At 37.2% G+C, this 18,185-nt stretch overlaps 1 protein-coding gene across 1 annotated transcript in view; it reads left to right on the forward strand.

The window, feature by feature from the left end:
• The first annotated feature begins 67 nt into the window (after window positions 1-67).
• Window positions 68-18,185, forward strand: part of SLC15A2 (solute carrier family 15 member 2) — a 35,274-nt gene continuing 17,156 nt past the window's right edge. Inside the window, exons 1-13 of the mRNA XM_042956041.1 lie at window positions 68-325; window positions 2,358-2,445; window positions 3,040-3,181; window positions 6,642-6,734; window positions 8,060-8,159; window positions 9,972-10,062; window positions 10,331-10,408; window positions 15,047-15,129; window positions 15,586-15,672; window positions 15,844-15,933; window positions 16,026-16,070; window positions 17,109-17,141; window positions 17,829-17,917. Of these exons, the coding sequence (XP_042811975.1) occupies window positions 188-325; window positions 2,358-2,445; window positions 3,040-3,181; window positions 6,642-6,734; window positions 8,060-8,159; window positions 9,972-10,062; window positions 10,331-10,408; window positions 15,047-15,129; window positions 15,586-15,672; window positions 15,844-15,933; window positions 16,026-16,070; window positions 17,109-17,141; window positions 17,829-17,917 (1,157 nt within the window). The 5' untranslated portion in view covers window positions 68-187. The remainder of the gene's footprint in view (window positions 326-2,357; window positions 2,446-3,039; window positions 3,182-6,641; window positions 6,735-8,059; window positions 8,160-9,971; window positions 10,063-10,330; window positions 10,409-15,046; window positions 15,130-15,585; window positions 15,673-15,843; window positions 15,934-16,025; window positions 16,071-17,108; window positions 17,142-17,828; window positions 17,918-18,185) is intronic.

Here is an 18,185-nt window from a genome sequence, read left to right on the forward strand (position 1 = left end):
GCTCTTTTATTTAATCATTATTTTGAACTAGCCTCTGAGACCCAACCCTTTCTTTTCCCATAGCTGTGTGCTTTGCTTTTGGTCAGGCAGCTGCTGAAGCTGACACCCACAGGGTTAAACCTAGTCCACTCCCAGTGCCCGTTTTCACAGTAGGCTGGCAGCTGTCCCAACTTCCTACCGAAGCCAAATGCTTGAGGAGAGAGAGACTAAGGAGCCAGCTATGAATCCCTTCCAGAAAAATGAGTCCAAGGAAACTCTGTTTTCACCTGTCTCCACTGAAGAGGTACCACCTCAACCCCTCAGCCTCCCAAAGAAGCCACCTCCGGTGAGTCCCCAGATTTAATTCTGCTTCTGACAGGAACAGACTTGCTCTTTTGGTTCTTCTTGGCCTCTGGAGTGTCAGGCTGAGCTGTATTAGGGTATCAAAAACTATTCTCACTTGGAATTAGAATTAACCTGAAAACCAAATCTAACCAGAAGTTTTCTTTACTTAGGAGAAGAAGCAGTAGGAAGAGGTAGTGAGATTTCTTCAGCTGGGATACAAGACTTTGCTGTATCTCATTGTATATTCTGAGTTTCTCTGGGGTGAAAAAAGAAGCAATTTGAATATCCAGGGAAACTTGGCAAGCATTCTTGCCTGGAGAACTGTGTGTAATTGTTCTTTCTTTACCAGTATAAAAACTCAGCCCTTCGTTCCCCCTGGATTCAGAGTCTTATGCTGGACACCAAGGAAAGTTTTAGAATAGATGCAGTGTCTGTTATTATGTGTGCCAGTTTACAGTGGAAACAGGACAGAGAAACAAAGAAGTAATAATGTTTGCATTATATACTTGTGAAACACTTCCAAATTCGTTATCTCATTCAACCTTCATATCAAAATCCTGTAAGTGGAGAGGATATAGTAATAATAGCCAATATTTAGTTAGTTCTCACTATGTGCCAAGAGGTGGTAGTATTCCTATTTCTTTGGAATAATGAAAGTAAACATAAAAACAGGTATAGTAGTATGTCCAGAGTTAATATGTTAACACAGCCAGTGACGGTATTACATAGCCAGTAAAGTATATTAACTAAACTCTAGGTTGTATAATTCTCAAGCTGTGAGATGGGAAAGTAAGAAGCTTTTTAGCAAGTTAATATATTAATATATAGTAATATTTAGGAGGGTTGTTTATATCCATCTATATAGGTAAAAAAAATGAAAACATTAATTTATTACTTCATCTATTTATTTAGTTATATCTCTTCTGGTCCCAGAAAATTTAAGGCTGCTTACAAAGATGCATGTTATTTCTTATGAAATAAGAGGCAATATAAATTTCATGATGAGATTTGACTGTCCAAAGTACAGATATCTCCCTCCCCACCTCATGTAAGTTGGGCAATCATAATGGGTAGGGATTTGAAATTAAACATGACATTCCTTATATACTGACTGATACAGCATATAGTCCTTTTAATGTCCAATAGGATTAGCAAGAAAATGTTATAGAATGACTTTCATAGGAAGAGTGGACATTTAATGTTATAAGATTTAAGAACTCTCTAAGTTCAAGGTGATCAATCAGCTTACCTTTAGGAATCTAGATGGACTCTGAGCCTGGTTCCACCAGGCTCTGAATGGTAAGCCATCATATTGCCAGGATCCTCCTGGTATCATGAACAGGGAAGGTGGGAACAAGAGAGGTTAGTTCAAACAGTAGAACTAAGGAGGTTATTGACCTCTAAAAGTAACTGCTTCAGGGGCGCCTGGATGGCTCAGTTGGTTAAGCATTCAATTCTTGGTTTCAGCTCAGGTCATGATCTCAGTTTCATGAGTTCAAGCCCCATGTTGGGAGAAATACCACTGGCAGCACAGAGTCTGCTTAGGATTCTCTCTTTCTCCTCTCTGCTCCTCCCCGACTCGTGCTCTCTCTCTCAAAATAAATAAATAAATAAACTTTAAGAAAAGTACCCATTTAAATGTAACTGCTTGGATGTCAAGTGCTCTATAGGCTAATTCTTTGTTCTGCTCTTAGAAATAAGTATGATTATTCTCCTACTCAGAGCCCCAGGCTTTTCAGTTGCTTGTAGGTAGATGGGAGGTCCTGGTATGTAGGGTCAAGGAATGTCTGAGCAGTTCCATGTTAAATGAATGAGGAACAAAGTAATATTCAAAATAGCTTCTATTACTCCTAAGTCAGCAATACAAGTACTTTTTAGTGTGATAATAGCTGTTTCATGAAGAGTAGGGGCCTTTGCTTCACGTTACCTATCATGATGATTTCAAGTAAATGAATTTGTGTGTCATAGAGCAATCTAGTGATTAAATAGAGGGGAAAAGCTCATGCTTGAACCACTGCCTTTTTATTTCATAGAAAATTTGTGGCTCCAACTATCCACTGAGCATTGCCTTCATTGTGGTGAATGAATTCTGTGAGCGTTTTTCCTATTATGGCATGAAAGGTAATTTTGTGTCCCAAATTCTTTCTCTTCTCCACTCACCCTCACCCCATGTTGGGAAACACGTGGTCTTCTTTATGTACTTATTTCCCTTATCCACACTTTCTACCTTTATCCATATTGATCTTTTCCTCTGGCAAACATTGCCAATAAATACTGCATGGGATTTCACCTAGTGACAAGCCAAGAACAGAAAGGCCTTACAGATACCAGAAAACAGTCTGTAAGAATATAAGTGTGAAAACTTCCTTCTATTTTCATACATGTTTCTCAGGTCTATGAACAGACCTGTTTCTCAGGTCTATTGTTGAGAAGGAGAAGGCCGTGACATTGGAAGCATCTTTGGGATTGGCTTAAATGCTATGTATGTACATGGACTTAAGGGAGAAATACCACATTTGTACACTAAGCATAGCCTCATTCACTCCCACAATGTCCATGGTCCCTGCTTCTATTGCCTGACAGTCACTCCTCAGTCACTTCACTGATAGTAGTGTTGAAGGTCAAGATCACCTTCAAAGACCAGAGCTGAAATATACTTCTCCATGAATCATTTTAATGTATCTGTCTTGTTTTCTTTATCCCTTTTCACCTCAGCTGTGCTGACCCTGTATTTCCTGTATTTCCTGCACTGGAATGAAGACACCTCCACATCTATATACCATGCCTTCAGCAGCCTCTGTTATTTCACTCCCATCCTGGGAGCAGCCATTGCTGACTCATGGCTGGGAAAATTCAAGTAAGGAAGATGGGCGGTCACATCCCTACATTGCAGATTAATTGTGCAGAGATTTTTCCACTTCTTGCTGCTTGCTTCCAAGCAAAAATATACTTGTGTCATCCATGACAAATATGTATCTCTTTAAGATTGACAACACAGAAAGACTATCTCTCTTCATTATCAGTTTTCTTCCTTTTTTTTTTTTTTGCATCCTTTTCAATCAGGAATTGTTTTATTTTTATTTTTCTTAAATCTAATTTTAATCTCCCATTCTATAGTTTAAGACCAATTCTTGTTATAATCTCAGGGATGATAAAGATTGCTACCCACCAGAAAATTTATAATTTTAGAGACCTCAGTGTAGTTACTTCATATACTCTCCATCTCTTCTCCAGAGCGAATCATCCCAACTCCTTTAGTATATTCTTATGAGTCCCCCTTTTTAGCTGTTTTACTGTTTCTTTTCTCTAAACTCTTTCTGTGGTTTGTTTCTTAAGAATATAATATATTCATGAATTACACTGATGGTCTATTCAGTTCTGCACCTTTTAAGTCTCTGAAAATAGCACCAAGAGACATGTATGGGATGTTATAGTTTCCCCTACAACATTATCCTCATAGGCTAGAAATGAATGGATCTTGGCTATCCATTCCCAACTTATTTTCTATGGCTTTGTCATCTATGGATTTGTCTTAATTAGTATTTCTCAAAGAGCATTTTGTTGAAATAGGTTGATAGGATACAATGAGTATAATATAGGAAGATAAAGCTCTCATAGTCAAATAAGTTTGGAAAATGCTAGGCTGAACAAAGTTAAAAAGATTTCTTTACTGCATGACTTCTTATAGCCTTTAACATGCTAATACACACTGTACAATTAACAAGAAATTGTTATGTTATGTTATGTAGTGATTATGTTATGCTGTGTTATGGTATGTAGTAATTCCCAAACTTATTTCACAATGGAATATTTTTTCAGGATATTTTGTGGACCTAGTATTCCAAGGAATCCTTTCTAGTAAACATTGGTTTATATCTCACTTGGCTTATATATATTCATTGTTCTAAAGTGTTTACTTAGCATTTAATATATGACTACAACCATAACACAGTAGTGAATACAGTTTCTTGACTCGAGAGAAAGATGGTGGATTATGTTTGCTACTTATGTAATATTGGTTACCAAGTCCATCCAGATAGGAGATTGGTACTATATGCAGAATAAAAAGTATAAGTCATGATCTTTATTCAGTTATAGAATAAAAGACTCCCATAAATGCCCTAGTACTTTTATTTATTTTTAAAATGACTTCCTTTAAAATTGAAGCATGGATATGGCTTTTCATGATTTCTATAAACATCTACTGAGAGGGCTAACTACATGCTAGAATGCTTTTTTTTTTTTTTATGTCAAGTTGCTTTTAAGAGAGCCAAACATTTTTAGTCATAGTCTCTAGTGTGATTTTTATGCTCTGTGTCCCCATGCCTATTGGTTTGGACTTACAGCCACTCTCTTAATGAATGTGTTTACTACCATCACCTTTCTCTTTCTCTGAATAGGTATATAGCATGTTTTTTCCCTCTCCTATATTTTTTGTCTCATCAGAGCTGCCCCTCTTCATGCTAGGTTTCTTTCTCTGCCATCACTGCACATACTCCTTCTCAGTTCCTAAACTCTCATTAAAAATGGCTCTGGTCGTGAAATAAAACTTAAAACCTCTCCCTCTTTCCTTTCCTTTTCCACATTAACTTGTCTATATTAAAACTGAAGGAACACTGGGCTGTAAGTTAGAAAGTAGAAGTTCTATACCTAACCCTAATACTAATTAATTAGAATGTCACTCTAGGAAGGTTCTTCGACCTCTCAGGATTTCACCTTCCTCATTTGCAAATGAAAGATTGGTCAAGTCTATCCAGAAAACTTTTGTTTCCTGTGGTTAGGATTTCAATGACCCCCTTTCAAATGCAGAATGTCCAAGTCTATCTTGACTTCTTTCTCTTTCTGTTAAAGTTTCCTACCATTAGCTTCCTCTTATATTCTTCATATCCTAGACTAATTTCCTGAGCCTTTCACCTAAAATGTTGCTTATTTTCTTTCTAAACCACTTATACTTCCTTTATCCATTTAGTCCAACAATCTGATATTGCTCTGATCTCCCTACTCAGACTCTATTATTCCAGCTTACACTTCTTTTGTTTTTTTCTCGCAGAGATCATCTCTTTTGGGTTCATGATAACTGGCCTTTTTTTCAGTCCTTTTTCATTCCCCTTCTATTTATTCTTTTTATTCCAACAAAGAAAACTCTTCTCCAGAAGATGCTACATGCCTTTTGGGAAAGCCTGTCCCCTTCCTTTGATATTAATTGTCATACGCAATTAATGCCCTGGATTAGTCACCCAACTTCTTATACCCTACTTGCCATTATAAACCTTCTAAGGTCCCTTCCCTGGAGAACCAACTGAAAGAGAGTAGGCATTTAGAATAAGAAATCCACAACCTGAGATTGATGGCATATCCAGCCTCTGTCTGATACTTTCATTTCATTCTTTATATTCCACATTAGCATATAACACTTTAAAACCACAGGTGTAAACTATATAATCTCCAAGGTTCTTTCTAGTACTAACATTCTACTTATATTTAAAGAGAATGCTGGCATGGTAATGCACATAAGGAATATATCATAAAGGTAGTAGTGTGTTATATTTTAGTGTGTAAATCTCTACATATGTTCTTCCTGGAATTCTTCGCTGTTCCACTTCCTATTTGCCATTCAGATTTCTTGGAAAAACAACCCAAGAAGTCCCTACCAACTGCATGACCTTTATCACTGGGCAGTCTCTTCATAGTCCCTGACTCCTTTCTTACCCTTGATAACCTGAACATGAAGTAACTGTGGTAGGGGTTACAATTAACCCAAGTGTTCGAGTAATCAGGCTGAACCTGAGAGCCTTTTTATCCATCCCATTGGTTGGGTTTAGAGAAAGTTCTTTATGTTACTCATTCTTTTTTCCTATTTACCTGCAGTTTTTTTCTTGATTCCTATTGATTTCTAGTGCCAAAGACATTCCTTGATAACAACACCTCTGGTCAAAGTAACCTATTGTCCTGGTTCTCATAGTTTAAAACGTCATTTGCTGCAAATCCAACCAGTGGATGTGGATCCAACCAGTGGATCCAACCAGTGTAGAGTGAGTGGGGAAAAGGACATGTCATATATGAGAAAAAAGCTTGAAGGGAATGTCCATTACCTCTAACACTACCGGGTAAAGAGTTGCTCTCTCTTTTTTCTGGTTTGTTTACTTCATTTACCACTCCTATATCTATGTACATTTCTCAGGTAATTCTTTCCTCCTCCTCCCCTTCCTCCTTCCATTCCATTTATTCTGGCACTGAGAACAGTATGAATTCTGAGTCTGTATTACTCAACTCTCTCGATTCTGTTTGTAGACTGACTGATTTAACTCTCTCAACAGGACAATCATCTATCTCTCCTTGGTGTATGTGCTTGGCCATGTGGTCAAGTCCTTGGGTGCCTTACCAATACTGGGGGGACAAATGGTACACACGTGAGTAAAATCATGGAATAAACTGAACAACTTTTCTTTCATTAGACAGGTCAATGTCTCACACATTCATTACAGGTTATTTTCTATTTTCTTACCAGAGATGTCCCTTTATTTTCCAACCTATTGTTTTATTACCAAAGTGGTTGAGAAAAAAAAATTATTTTGTGATCAGTTGAACTCTTGCCTACTTTAGCTGTCCTCATTTGTTTTTATTAAACATTTGGAGACTTGTAGAATGCCTAGCTAGTTTCCTTTTCATAAAAACTCATCATATTCTTAAAGACAATTATTTTTTTTAATTTTTTTAAGTTTTTGTTTATTTTTGAGACAGAGAGAGACAGAGCATGAGCAGGGGAGGAGCAGAGAGAGGGAGACACAGAATATGAATATGGCTCCAGGCTCTGAGCTGTCAGCACAGAGCCTGTCGTGGGCTCAAATTCAGGGACTGTGAGATCATGACCTGAGCAGAAGTTGGACCCTTAATTGACTGAGCCACCCAGGCACCCCTCTTAGAGACAATTATTAAAACTTGATGCCCCTCATATTTCCCCACTTATTCACCCACCCATACATCTGTACTTTGCTAGGACTAAAAATGTGCATAATATTTCTTTATAGTGTGCATTGCAGAAATCCTATTCAAAGCTTGGATTATTTTCATTTAAGTTCCATATATTCCAATTGCTCTATCCCTCTTTATTTAAGCTATTGATGTTTATTAGGCCAGAGGCATTTGATACATACTGATGTCAGTTGATTCAGTCAGTAAAGAGGAGGGTTACAGTTGTTCAAGAAGTAGATCATATGTATTCATGTTTATAATCTGCCTATACATGTATTTATCTAATGAATTAAGAATTTTAAAATTTAATAAATATTAGATACCTCCTTCTCAGTGTCCCAACAAAAAGTGACACTTCTCCTATTAATCATAAAGAATTTTAACATTTTGTTTTGTGGTTAGGAAGGGTATATGGGATAGGTGTTTATAAGGCCCTTCTGTTGGTATATTCCTTAAATTAAGACAAGATTGAAAACAGTGCTTTAACTGTGGAATTCCTTCAGTATCTGCTTCTATCTATTGCACACAAAGGGTAAATGGAGCTCTCAGGGACAAAATGCCCCCTTGCAATGCATACTTTCTGGCAGAGGCTCAAAGGTCATAAATATTTTAAGTGTCTCTGGGTCTCCCCGAGGAATGAAGGCAGATGGAAAGTGCCTGCAGAAATGTAAAGAAGTGTGAAAGGAATCTTTGCTCTTGTACATTCAATTTCTGCAGTTGTGCTTCATATCAATATGGTTATATCCTTACCTCTCCATTTCAGAGTCTTATCATTGGTTGGCCTGAGTCTAATAGCTTTGGGGACAGGAGGTATCAAGCCCTGCGTGGCAGCTTTTGGTGGAGACCAGTTTGAAGAAAAACATGTAAGAGACCTGTTATTTCTGTGTTTTCAAGAACGTAGAGCAGGCATTAAAAAGGTACCTAGCAGGTAGCTATTTGCCAAGATTGAAGTAATCCACAGGTCAGTTCTATTAGGTGCTGGGTACTGGTCATTAATTGAAACACTGAAACATGTTCAAAGGAAAGTAACCAGGGTGGTGAATGGACTAAGACACATCTTATGAAGAAAGGTTGAAAGAATTGGAGATATTCAGCCTACATAAGAATTAAAGAGAATATTATAACTGTCTATAAATATTGATAGTAATTAAATCAGAACTAGTGGGTGAAAGCTATAGGAAGTTTTTTGCTTGATGGAAGGAAAAATTCCAAAAGAGTTTGAAGCAGTGAGTTTACTCTCACTTGAAGTATTTGAGAAGAACCTTGGCAAGTACTTCGAGAATGGGAGATAATAAGCAGTGTAGAGATGATTTAAGTACATCTGGCTGAAATTCTATGAAAGGGGGAAATGATCGTTCAGAATAAAATAGAATGAGATTCTATAGATGAACTTGTCTGAATGATCATTTCCTCTTTTCCTACTTTCCACTATTAATGGGGGGGGGGGAGGGCGGGGAACAGGTATGAATAAGCTGCAAATGGGCCTAAACGAGGAAGCTTGATAATTAGGCAGGGAAAGTAGTCTATTTTTAAATAGGCAACATTTTTGGCTTTCTCTCTTTTGCTCTCACTTTTCTTTTTTGTCTGTCTTCATGTATTATTCCCTCATCTATAGCAATTTCTCATGTTTCTGGTTTTTGTCTCTCTGTTCTTTCTCTGTGTCCTGCTTCTTGTGTATCTCCTCCCCTTCGGACCACTTGAGTTATTATTTTATATTCCCTATCTGCCCGGGGTACCATAGATCATAATTGCTTGCTGACTTTGGAGAAATACCGACCTTTGGCAACCTTTGGGATTCTAGGCACAATGAACTGTACAAATAGGTGAGTGGAATAGATTTAAAAGGGGACCAGAAGAGGAACCAAACACTGTAAACAGAAAATAGGGAAGGGCAGATTGTGCTACCGTGTCAGGAAAAGATCTGTGGTACCAGAATGAAGCATAATGAATAAAAACAACAACAACAACAAAAACAAACAAACAAACAAAAGCCTATATTTTAAAGTTGTTTCATTCAGTAACTGCTCTGCAAAGATATTTGAATAATAAGACAAACCTACGTCCAAGTTTCCACCAACCACTTCTAAGCCCACGGACTTCCTTTTATACTCTCTGGCAGACTTCCCATAAGCACTAGGTGAACTACCCTGCTTGATCAACAATTTAACCCACTGTCCTATGTTCTAGTACTATTCCTATACCACACATTCCATAAAATCTATTATTTAACTCAATCATTCACTTAATTAATTCAGTCTATAAAAATGTGTTGAGTCTGTAATATGTGTCAGGGACTATGCTAGGTAGTAGGGAACACAAAAATGAGCAAGATAGGATTTCTGTGCTAAAGGAACTCTCAGCCTACCGAATGAAACAGACATTTAATGGAAAGAAATTAATATTAGGACATATATAGGACACAAGTGGCACAGTATTATAGGATGATCATTTTTTTCCCAGGAGGGGTATAAGAGTGTTAAAGATGCTTGTACTAGGTTTGAAAGATGGGTAAATGTTTGTATGGGTTATGTGTTAAAATATCTAATATGTTTTTCAGATATCATGGAGGCAATATCTGAATCTGTTTCTGTGCATGTACCTCCAGCTTAGTCTGAATGTAGGGTAGATGAGCTAGGAGGCACATCACACTTATTTTTTGTTTTTTTGTTTTTCAGGCAGAGGAACGGACTAGGTATTTCTCAGTCTTCTACCTCTCCATCAATGCAGGGAGCTTGATTTCTACATTTATCACACCCATGCTTAGAGGTTAGGATCTTTTCTAAGGGGCCCTGTGTAAGGTTTTCTCTGACCAGTCAAAAATCTTTTCAAGGCTTCCTGCTCTTCATCCTCTACTTTTACAAGGGCTTAAAAATCTGAGAATTTCTTTTAATCTTGATTTGTCTGGCCCAAAAGAAAGATTATGGATGAGGTGATGGGAAGAAAGAGGATGGTTATGTCTATGACCTCACAAACTTGAGCTTGCAGAATAGAACACCAAAGATTCAAGATTCAAGGTTACTTTCTTCTGGCCTAGGAGATGTGCAGTGTTTTGGGGAAGACTGCTATGCATTGGCTTTTGGAGTTCCAGGATTACTAATGGTGATAGCTCTTGGTAAGTACACTGGGACAGAGGAAATTAATAATCACTGATGCCTGCTACATGAAAAGCATCATCTAAGCACTATTTTATTCAGTCCTCACACTAACCCTATTAGGTAAGTGTTATTGTAGGGATTTTCTCTAGACATTGGAGATAAATTAACAGAATGAAGTCAGAAACCAAGGAAGAAAGAAAGAAAGAAAGAAAGAAAGAAAGAAAGAAAGAAAGAAAGAAGACACAAAGGAAAGAAGGAAGGAAAGGGAGAAACATGCCCAAGGTTATATAACTAATAAGTTTTCTGGGGAGCTTTTAAAAAGACTAATCCCTGTGCCTTATATTGGAGCAATTAAGTCAATATCTCTGCAGGATGGAGGCTAGGTATCCATAGTTTTTTTAATATCTAGGTGATTCTAAAGAGTAGTCAAGGCTGAGATCCACCGTTCTATACTACAATATGTAAGGAAGCGAAGAAGATAATTAATCCTTTCTCTCAATCTAGCTTATTTCATCTGATAGTTATTTATCTGGTTATTGGAAGATATTTTTAATTCTTTTAAAGTAGTTTCTAGGTTTTGCTATTTCTGTCCTGCTCTTCAATGCTCCCAAGGAGTTTTCTCTTGATCAAAGGGAATGAGGGGAGTTGGATGAGTAGGTGGAAACTGATGCAAGTTAGATCAAGTGGCATTCTCCTTACCACCGACAACCCAATAATGGAAGAGGAAAGAGGATGTGTGTGTTGCTTAGTTTATGCACTCTAAGGGGAAACTTGGATGTGATTGTTCCTAATCACTGACCTGGAAACCTGTTCTCACTCTGAGTCTTTGGGTGACACCCCCCTGGAAGATATCCAGCGCAACACATAAAGAACTCAATAGAGGAAGAAAGAACCCAAAGAGTCAATGTTCAGTCCTGATTATTTTCTTCCAGGGGGTGGTTAATAGTAATACTCAGATTCTAATTCCAATTTCAAGGAAACTTCTGTGTTATTCCGGGAGAGCTGTGATAATACATTCCCTGCTTCCTTCTCCCTTTGAAACCAAACATTTTCCCAAATATCATCCTGGTTTTCCACTTAGTGCTATGTCTCCTTCTCTGGATCATGGCACAATAATAATATTAACACATCAGAATAATTATAAAGATAAAAAGAGATACTATAAGTTAAATGTTTTATAAACTATGAAATGTTAAACAAGTGTTAGTTGTCATTATTAGCTGCTTCAGTTTTCTGGGTACGAATAAATAATTCTCTGGCCTTTCACTATAAATTTATTCATCTATTCTTTTCATTCATTGATTCAACAAACATTTATTTAATGAAACTTTTATGTGTCAAATCCTGTGTAGCAATTGGGGTTACATTGATGAATTAGAGAGCCACAGAGTTTATGCCTTCAAAAAACTTATATAGTCCAGCAGGAAAAGGGAGACATACATAGTAAACAGGAATTTACCATACAGTATGATCAGTGTCACAGTGGGGGAGGTACAGAAAAGGTTGTAGGAACACGAAGGAGGGATGTCTGACTAAAACTCTGAAGCTCAGAAAATGTTTGTCTAAAGAAATGGTATCTAAGATGAGGCCTAAAAGATTAGCAGGAGTTAATCAAAGAAGACATGATATCTGTAAGACAAGGAAATGAGAGATAATTGTGACATATCTGAAGGCCTTAGAGGAATTCCAGATTGCCCCAGGTATAAATGAGAAAGATGAAGAGAAAAAAAGTGACAAAAACCAAATAACGAACGGCCTTTTAAGTCTTAAGGAATTAGAACTTTATCAAAATATTAGGGAGCTACAAAAAGATTCTGAACAGAGGAATGATTGTTAGATTTTTATTTCTCAGTGGTGTCTCTGACCATAATGTGGAGAAAGAATGGGTTAAGGGTGAAGTAAGGATATTATTTATCTTGATTACTGAATTCTTGGCATTATTTAAAATTTTGTGCTCAAGGTGAGTGTCTCACTCAGCTCAGACTAGTCTCAGCCCTGGTAAAATTGACAAAACTTGATATGATTAGAAATGTGAAGTGATGGAGAAGATAAATCAATGAATATTAGGGTTCTGACTTGAGCAATTAGGTAGATAGTGGGATCATTACACTAATGAATTTAGTTTGGGATACATTACATTTTAGATGTCTTTGAAAATGTAATTGGGGTTATCAAAGAGCTATCTGGAAATACAGGTTTAAAGCTCAGAAGAAATGTTTGGGCTGTAGATAAAGATCTGGAGCTAGTAGTGTATGAAGAGCAATTAAGCTATAAAAATAGATTAAATAACTAAGAGATAGTAAAACTAAAGTAAAAGAGGGCTACGTTAGAGCCCTGAGGAATGCCAGTATTACAAGATAGGCAAAAAGAAAAAGCTCACAAATGAGACTAAGAAGGAATGGCTAAAATGGTAGGGGTTCTATCTTGGATTCTAAGAGGATTTCAAGAAGGGAATTGTTCAGAGTAACAAATGTTACTAAGTGGGAAAGTGAGATAAGGGAGAAAAATCCCCTTTGAATATAGCAACAAGAAGGTCACTAATTTGGTGATATCAGTCATGATACATTGGTGGATTCAAGACAGATTAGAGTAGAATGAGAAGTGAATAAGAGGTAAGAAAGGGAAAATGGTATGTATAGCTGAATGGGACATGGAGTCAAGAGAGTATGTTGGGCATGCTTGAATATCATTAGGAAGACTCCAGTAGAGAAAGAAGTTGAAGATGTGAGAAAAAGACAGTGTAATCAGTATGAAAGCACACATGGCAGAATTACCTTTGTACAGAGGAGGAATATCACCTTCAACTAACTGGAGGGAGAAGAGGATAGCTGTAGATATAGAAATTAATAGATTTTGTGTCAGGAAGTTGAGACAATTCCTGTTTGAAGGCTTGTGTTTTCTTTATGAAGTAGGAGGCAACATCATCTACTGCAAGAAAGAATTAGTAGAGAAACTTAAGGTTCCTACTCCTCTTCTTCAGTTAAGTGGCTTTGAAATTTAAGTGTGATCTTACCCATATAATTACCTGGCCTTCCTTTTATCAGTCCACTGTCCACTCTACTATTGATATTTCTAGCCTCTTTCTAGGATCATTCTTAGTTTTAGGAGTGGTCTATTTCCCCTCCAAAATCTTCCTCTTGTCTAGATACCTCTTTTGCAGCCCACTTGTCTCCCAGGATTAGCATCCTTTCTCTTAGCCATTTTTCTGTCAACAATAAGAAGCCCGTGGTAAGTAAAGCGTGCTATTTGGACAAGCTTTGGGGAAACAGAGGATGAATGAAGAAAAAGTGATAAAGGCAATCTGACTGAGAATAAGAGAATTTAGAAAGTTAAGGTAAGGAAAAGTAAGGGGACTCAGGCATTCTGGTGCATAAAGATACTACAAAGTGCTGCTGGTCACTGACAAAGACACCTTTGGTAGAAGAACTTCTAGAGGGACATCTTGCTGGAGCTGGGAAATCCATTAAGGAGGGAAATACATTTGGGACAGTACCAAGATAGAGTCTTCCTGCTGAATTTAGTTCATAAGCTTGAAAAAAATAATATTTAGTATTTCATAATTATAAAAATAATATCATCTAATTGCTGGTTAGTTGGAATGTAGAAAAAAATAAGAAAATAAAATTCACTTATAATTAGCTGTGAAGATGTGGTTAAAGAATACGGGGTAAGGAAAAGAGAATGAGCTCAAGTACAGTAATAGCACAGAATTATTTTTGTAAGAATTATGAATAGTGGTTAGAGTGTAGAGTACCTAATGGGAAATAATGAAACATAAAGTAGGAAATAGTAGATTGAGGTGAGCTCCACAGGGGCCATGTCTTTTTTTATCTAGCAAAGTGTCTAGTGTAAGAATGAGTGAATGAGATGCTTTATGGTTGTTAACAGCATATATTATTTTTGAGTCAGACAAATCTCAGGTCAAAAATACAGTTTCTGGCATTTTATAACTATGTAATCTGTACAAATTGCTTAATTTCTTTTATCTTCAATTTCTGCAATAAAATGGAGAGAGTAGTACATATTTTTCCGGTTAAATCTGTTAATATATATAAAATGCTTAACACTTTGCATATAATAGTAAACCTTCAATAGATGGATAGTGATAATAATAGCCATGAGGATAATAATGAATTTGGGAAGAGCTTTCATGCCAGGAGTTTGGGCTTTTTAGGTAGGTCCTAGAAATAAGGTTTTAATTTGGCATCAGATAAGAGAAGGAAGAGACCAGGGATTGAAAAACTAGTTGGTAGCCATTTTAATAATCCAGGGTAGAGGTTCCAAGGTACTAAACAAGAGTCCTAGCAGTAGTAATACAAAAAAGGGGCAGATAGGAAATATGTTGAAGAGAGTCTCAATTAAAGTGGGTAACATATCAGATGTAGAGATGGAAGAAAAAGAGAGAATTCAGAAATGACTTTGATTTCTGTGGCACAAGAAAGTCTCAACAGATTACTTCTCTTAACTATTGACCATTTTATTCTTCTCTGGGATCCCATAATTTGTGTAATTCCAAAGTCAGGAAGTTTAACTCAGTCCCCTCCCTTTATAAGCTTTGCCAGTCACTCCTAACACGTCAGCAGCCTGTCCTTAGTACTGACATACTGAATGTGCTGAATGAGAAGCTAAGAACCTTGTTCGTGTATCAACTGCAGTTGTGTTTGCAATGGGAAGCAAAATATACAGAAAACCACCTCCTGAAGGAAACATAGTGAGTCAAGTTGTCAAGTGTATCTGGGTGAGTGAATTGTTTACCTGCCTTTTTCAATCAATGGGAGAGAGATGCTATGCTGAGCATATAGGCCTTCAAACATGGGTATACATTTTTCCCAATGACTCTGTTCTACTTCTGTACCTTTTGGCAAACTGAGATTAATCAGTCTTCCTCTGTGTCTCTACTTAACCATTAAGTAAAAAATATAATGTAACCATTTTTGTAAATTGACAAAAAACTTCTGAAATGTGTATATGTAATATATGTTGCCAATAGGATGCAGGAATAGTTTAAAATTATATCTGAAATATTCTGTATTCAATGTCTGATGAAATCAAAGGGTTGGAGTAAGTCAATTAAAGTATGTGTATCTGAGGGAAGGGATAATGAATTAGAAAAGGCATGGGAGGCTTTCTTTTTGTCACACTTCTGATATCTATGCTCTGGTATCTATGCTCTGATATTTATGCTCTGCCCTAGTTTGCTATTTCCAACCGTTTCAACAACCGCTCTGGGGACATTCCTAAGCGACAGCACTGGCTGGACTGGGCAGCTGAGAAATACCCAGTAAGTTGGAAGTGCAGAAATATCTTATGCCTCCATGGAGATTTTCAATGTCCAAACTGATTCCCTCTTACTGCATTTGACTTCTTCTCTTACTGTTCTGGGACATTTCTACTCTAAACAAGAAAACCAACTCTAGAAATTCAGCCTGTTCCTTCTTTCCCTTTCTTGCAGAAGCAGCTCATTATGGATGTGAAGGCACTGACCAGGGTACTATTCCTATATATCCCACTTCCCATGTTCTGGGCTCTTTTGGATCAGCAGGTAAGAATGGTTCTTTTGAAAACAACTCCTTATTCCAGCCCCTTTCCTCTCACAGGAAAGGAATTTCTCATAATAGCATCTGTCACCCCTAGGGCTCACGATGGACCTTGCAAGCCACAAGGATGAATGGGAATCTGGTGAGAAAAGATTTTCCAGAGAAGTCTATTATTTTCTTTATAATCCATATTAGGGAAAAATTAATTTCTTTGTGTTTTTGCCTGAAAACTGACTTAAGATCATAAGAGAGGTGCCTTTAACATGAAGGTACTGAGTAGGCAAAATTTAAAAAGCTAGTCTAGAAATAAAAACACAGAATCTTCTCTTTAGAAATCAGGAATATAAAGATGGAAAGGTTTAAATGTATACAAGGAAGTAGTGAGAAGAGAGTGAATGAAATGATAGAGACTTGGGATAGAGAATGTTTTCTCCCATCTAAGCCTTCCTGGGGCATAGTAGCATCGGATTTGATTGGTGCCACTACACATTTAGCCCATCCCAGGTTCGTGTAGAGGACCTAGAAATGTGGTACTTTGTACATGGACGAGGAATGGGAAAGTTGTAAACATTGTTTTGTTTTTCCAATCTCCATTCTTTAGCAAACTCAGAGTCTCATCTAGGCTCTCAGTTGTTCTACTTAGATTATTATATTGTTTTTCTACCATCTCAGTTGTGAAGAGGGCAGGGTGGAATGATACCAAGATTTTATTAACCAGTCTATTTGGAGCCTGCAAACTATAATTTTACCTTTTCCCTTTCTCTGGTTGTCCAGAATTTACTATGGTTGTTCTCTCGTTGACCCCTGGAGAACAACTTTGGAAACACTGTGTGTTAGTGGAAGTCATTATCCTAACCATAACATTGTGTTCTGCACATTATCACCTACAACTGCAGTCACTGAAATTAACAAAAACACACTGACTCTACTCTCTCTCAAGAAAACCATAGTACACCGAAAAAGAAAATTCTCCTTTAGGCCTACCTGCCTTCAGCAAGCATTGCCTGAAGCCATTCCCAGTCTGTTTCCCCAAATACCCTTAGAAGCTCAACCATGGCCCTGAACTAAAGACCTGGTGAATTTTATCTTATGTATCTCTCCTACTAATTAGCAATATTTTTGATCTAAGCTATTCTTGTCTTTAGCCACCATCCAAGTGTAATTTATTATAATTTTTCAGGGTGTTTTTGTGCTTCAGCCTGACCAGATGCAGGTAGGAGTTTTCTCTATACTCATGGGGATTTATGGCTTTCCTTATCTATACTTCTACCTGTAATATCAGGATTACCAAATATAACTGGATGTTTGTTTCCTTGTATGCTGAGGAGGATTAAGGATAGGGGTGAAAATATTCTCCTTTTGCCCCACACTTCTCTTTCACATCCTGCCCACTTCCAAGTAGAGTGAATTTTGATCTCGCAAGAGAAGTATAAGCTCGGGTTTTTTTTTTCCATGTCAAGACAGTATTTTGGAAATATTGTCCAAGAAAGTGTAAGGCTTTGTTGTGTGAGTAAAACACAATTTGGTGACTCCCAGTTCTTTTTTTAGCCCTTGTTTAATAATCCCCAATTCTTCCTTCTCTCCTTCTCTCCTTCACATTTTCCCTTGGGCTGTGGAACAGGAAAAGATAAGTGAAATTGGGAGGGAAAAATTCCCAACTGATTGGACAGAAAAACAGGTTCAGAGTGAAATTTGTTCTGTGGGATATTGAGAAGCTGAGGTGCTATGCAGGGCAAATAGAGTCCTGGGTATAAAGGACTGAGAGAGGTGGAATCATTCCATACTTAGTACAATGAAACTATGTTTGAACGTTAGAGTACACACAAGCAAATGAGAGCACATACTTACACTTGAGGTAGAAGAATATGTGTAATTAATCCTTTTTACCATGATGTTACAGGTACTAAATCCCCTTCTGGTTCTTATCTTCATTCCATTGTTTGACCTTGTCATTTATCGGCTGGTTTCCAAATGTGGAATTAACTTCTCGTAAGTGCTCACTATGCCTTTGTTATTTAAACTGACTTAATATTTGCTCAGCTTGATAAAAGTTTAATGTCAGTACTTTTCTACTTAGTCATGATTTGTTTTGGTTTATAATTTTTCTGCTTCTATGTATCTAAGTTAAACTAAATGCCTATTGATACTGGAGGATGGGAATTAGAGCTAACTAATTCTTATTATAGACAGTCCAAGCCATTATTGCGGACTGAACTGTGTGATGTTGAAGAGGTAGATCTAAGCTTCATGGAAAGTC

Source organism: Panthera leo, chromosome C2 (genome assembly GCF_018350215.1).
Source record: "Panthera leo isolate Ple1 chromosome C2, P.leo_Ple1_pat1.1, whole genome shotgun sequence".
Classification (NCBI taxonomy): domain Eukaryota; kingdom Metazoa; phylum Chordata; class Mammalia; order Carnivora; family Felidae; genus Panthera; species Panthera leo.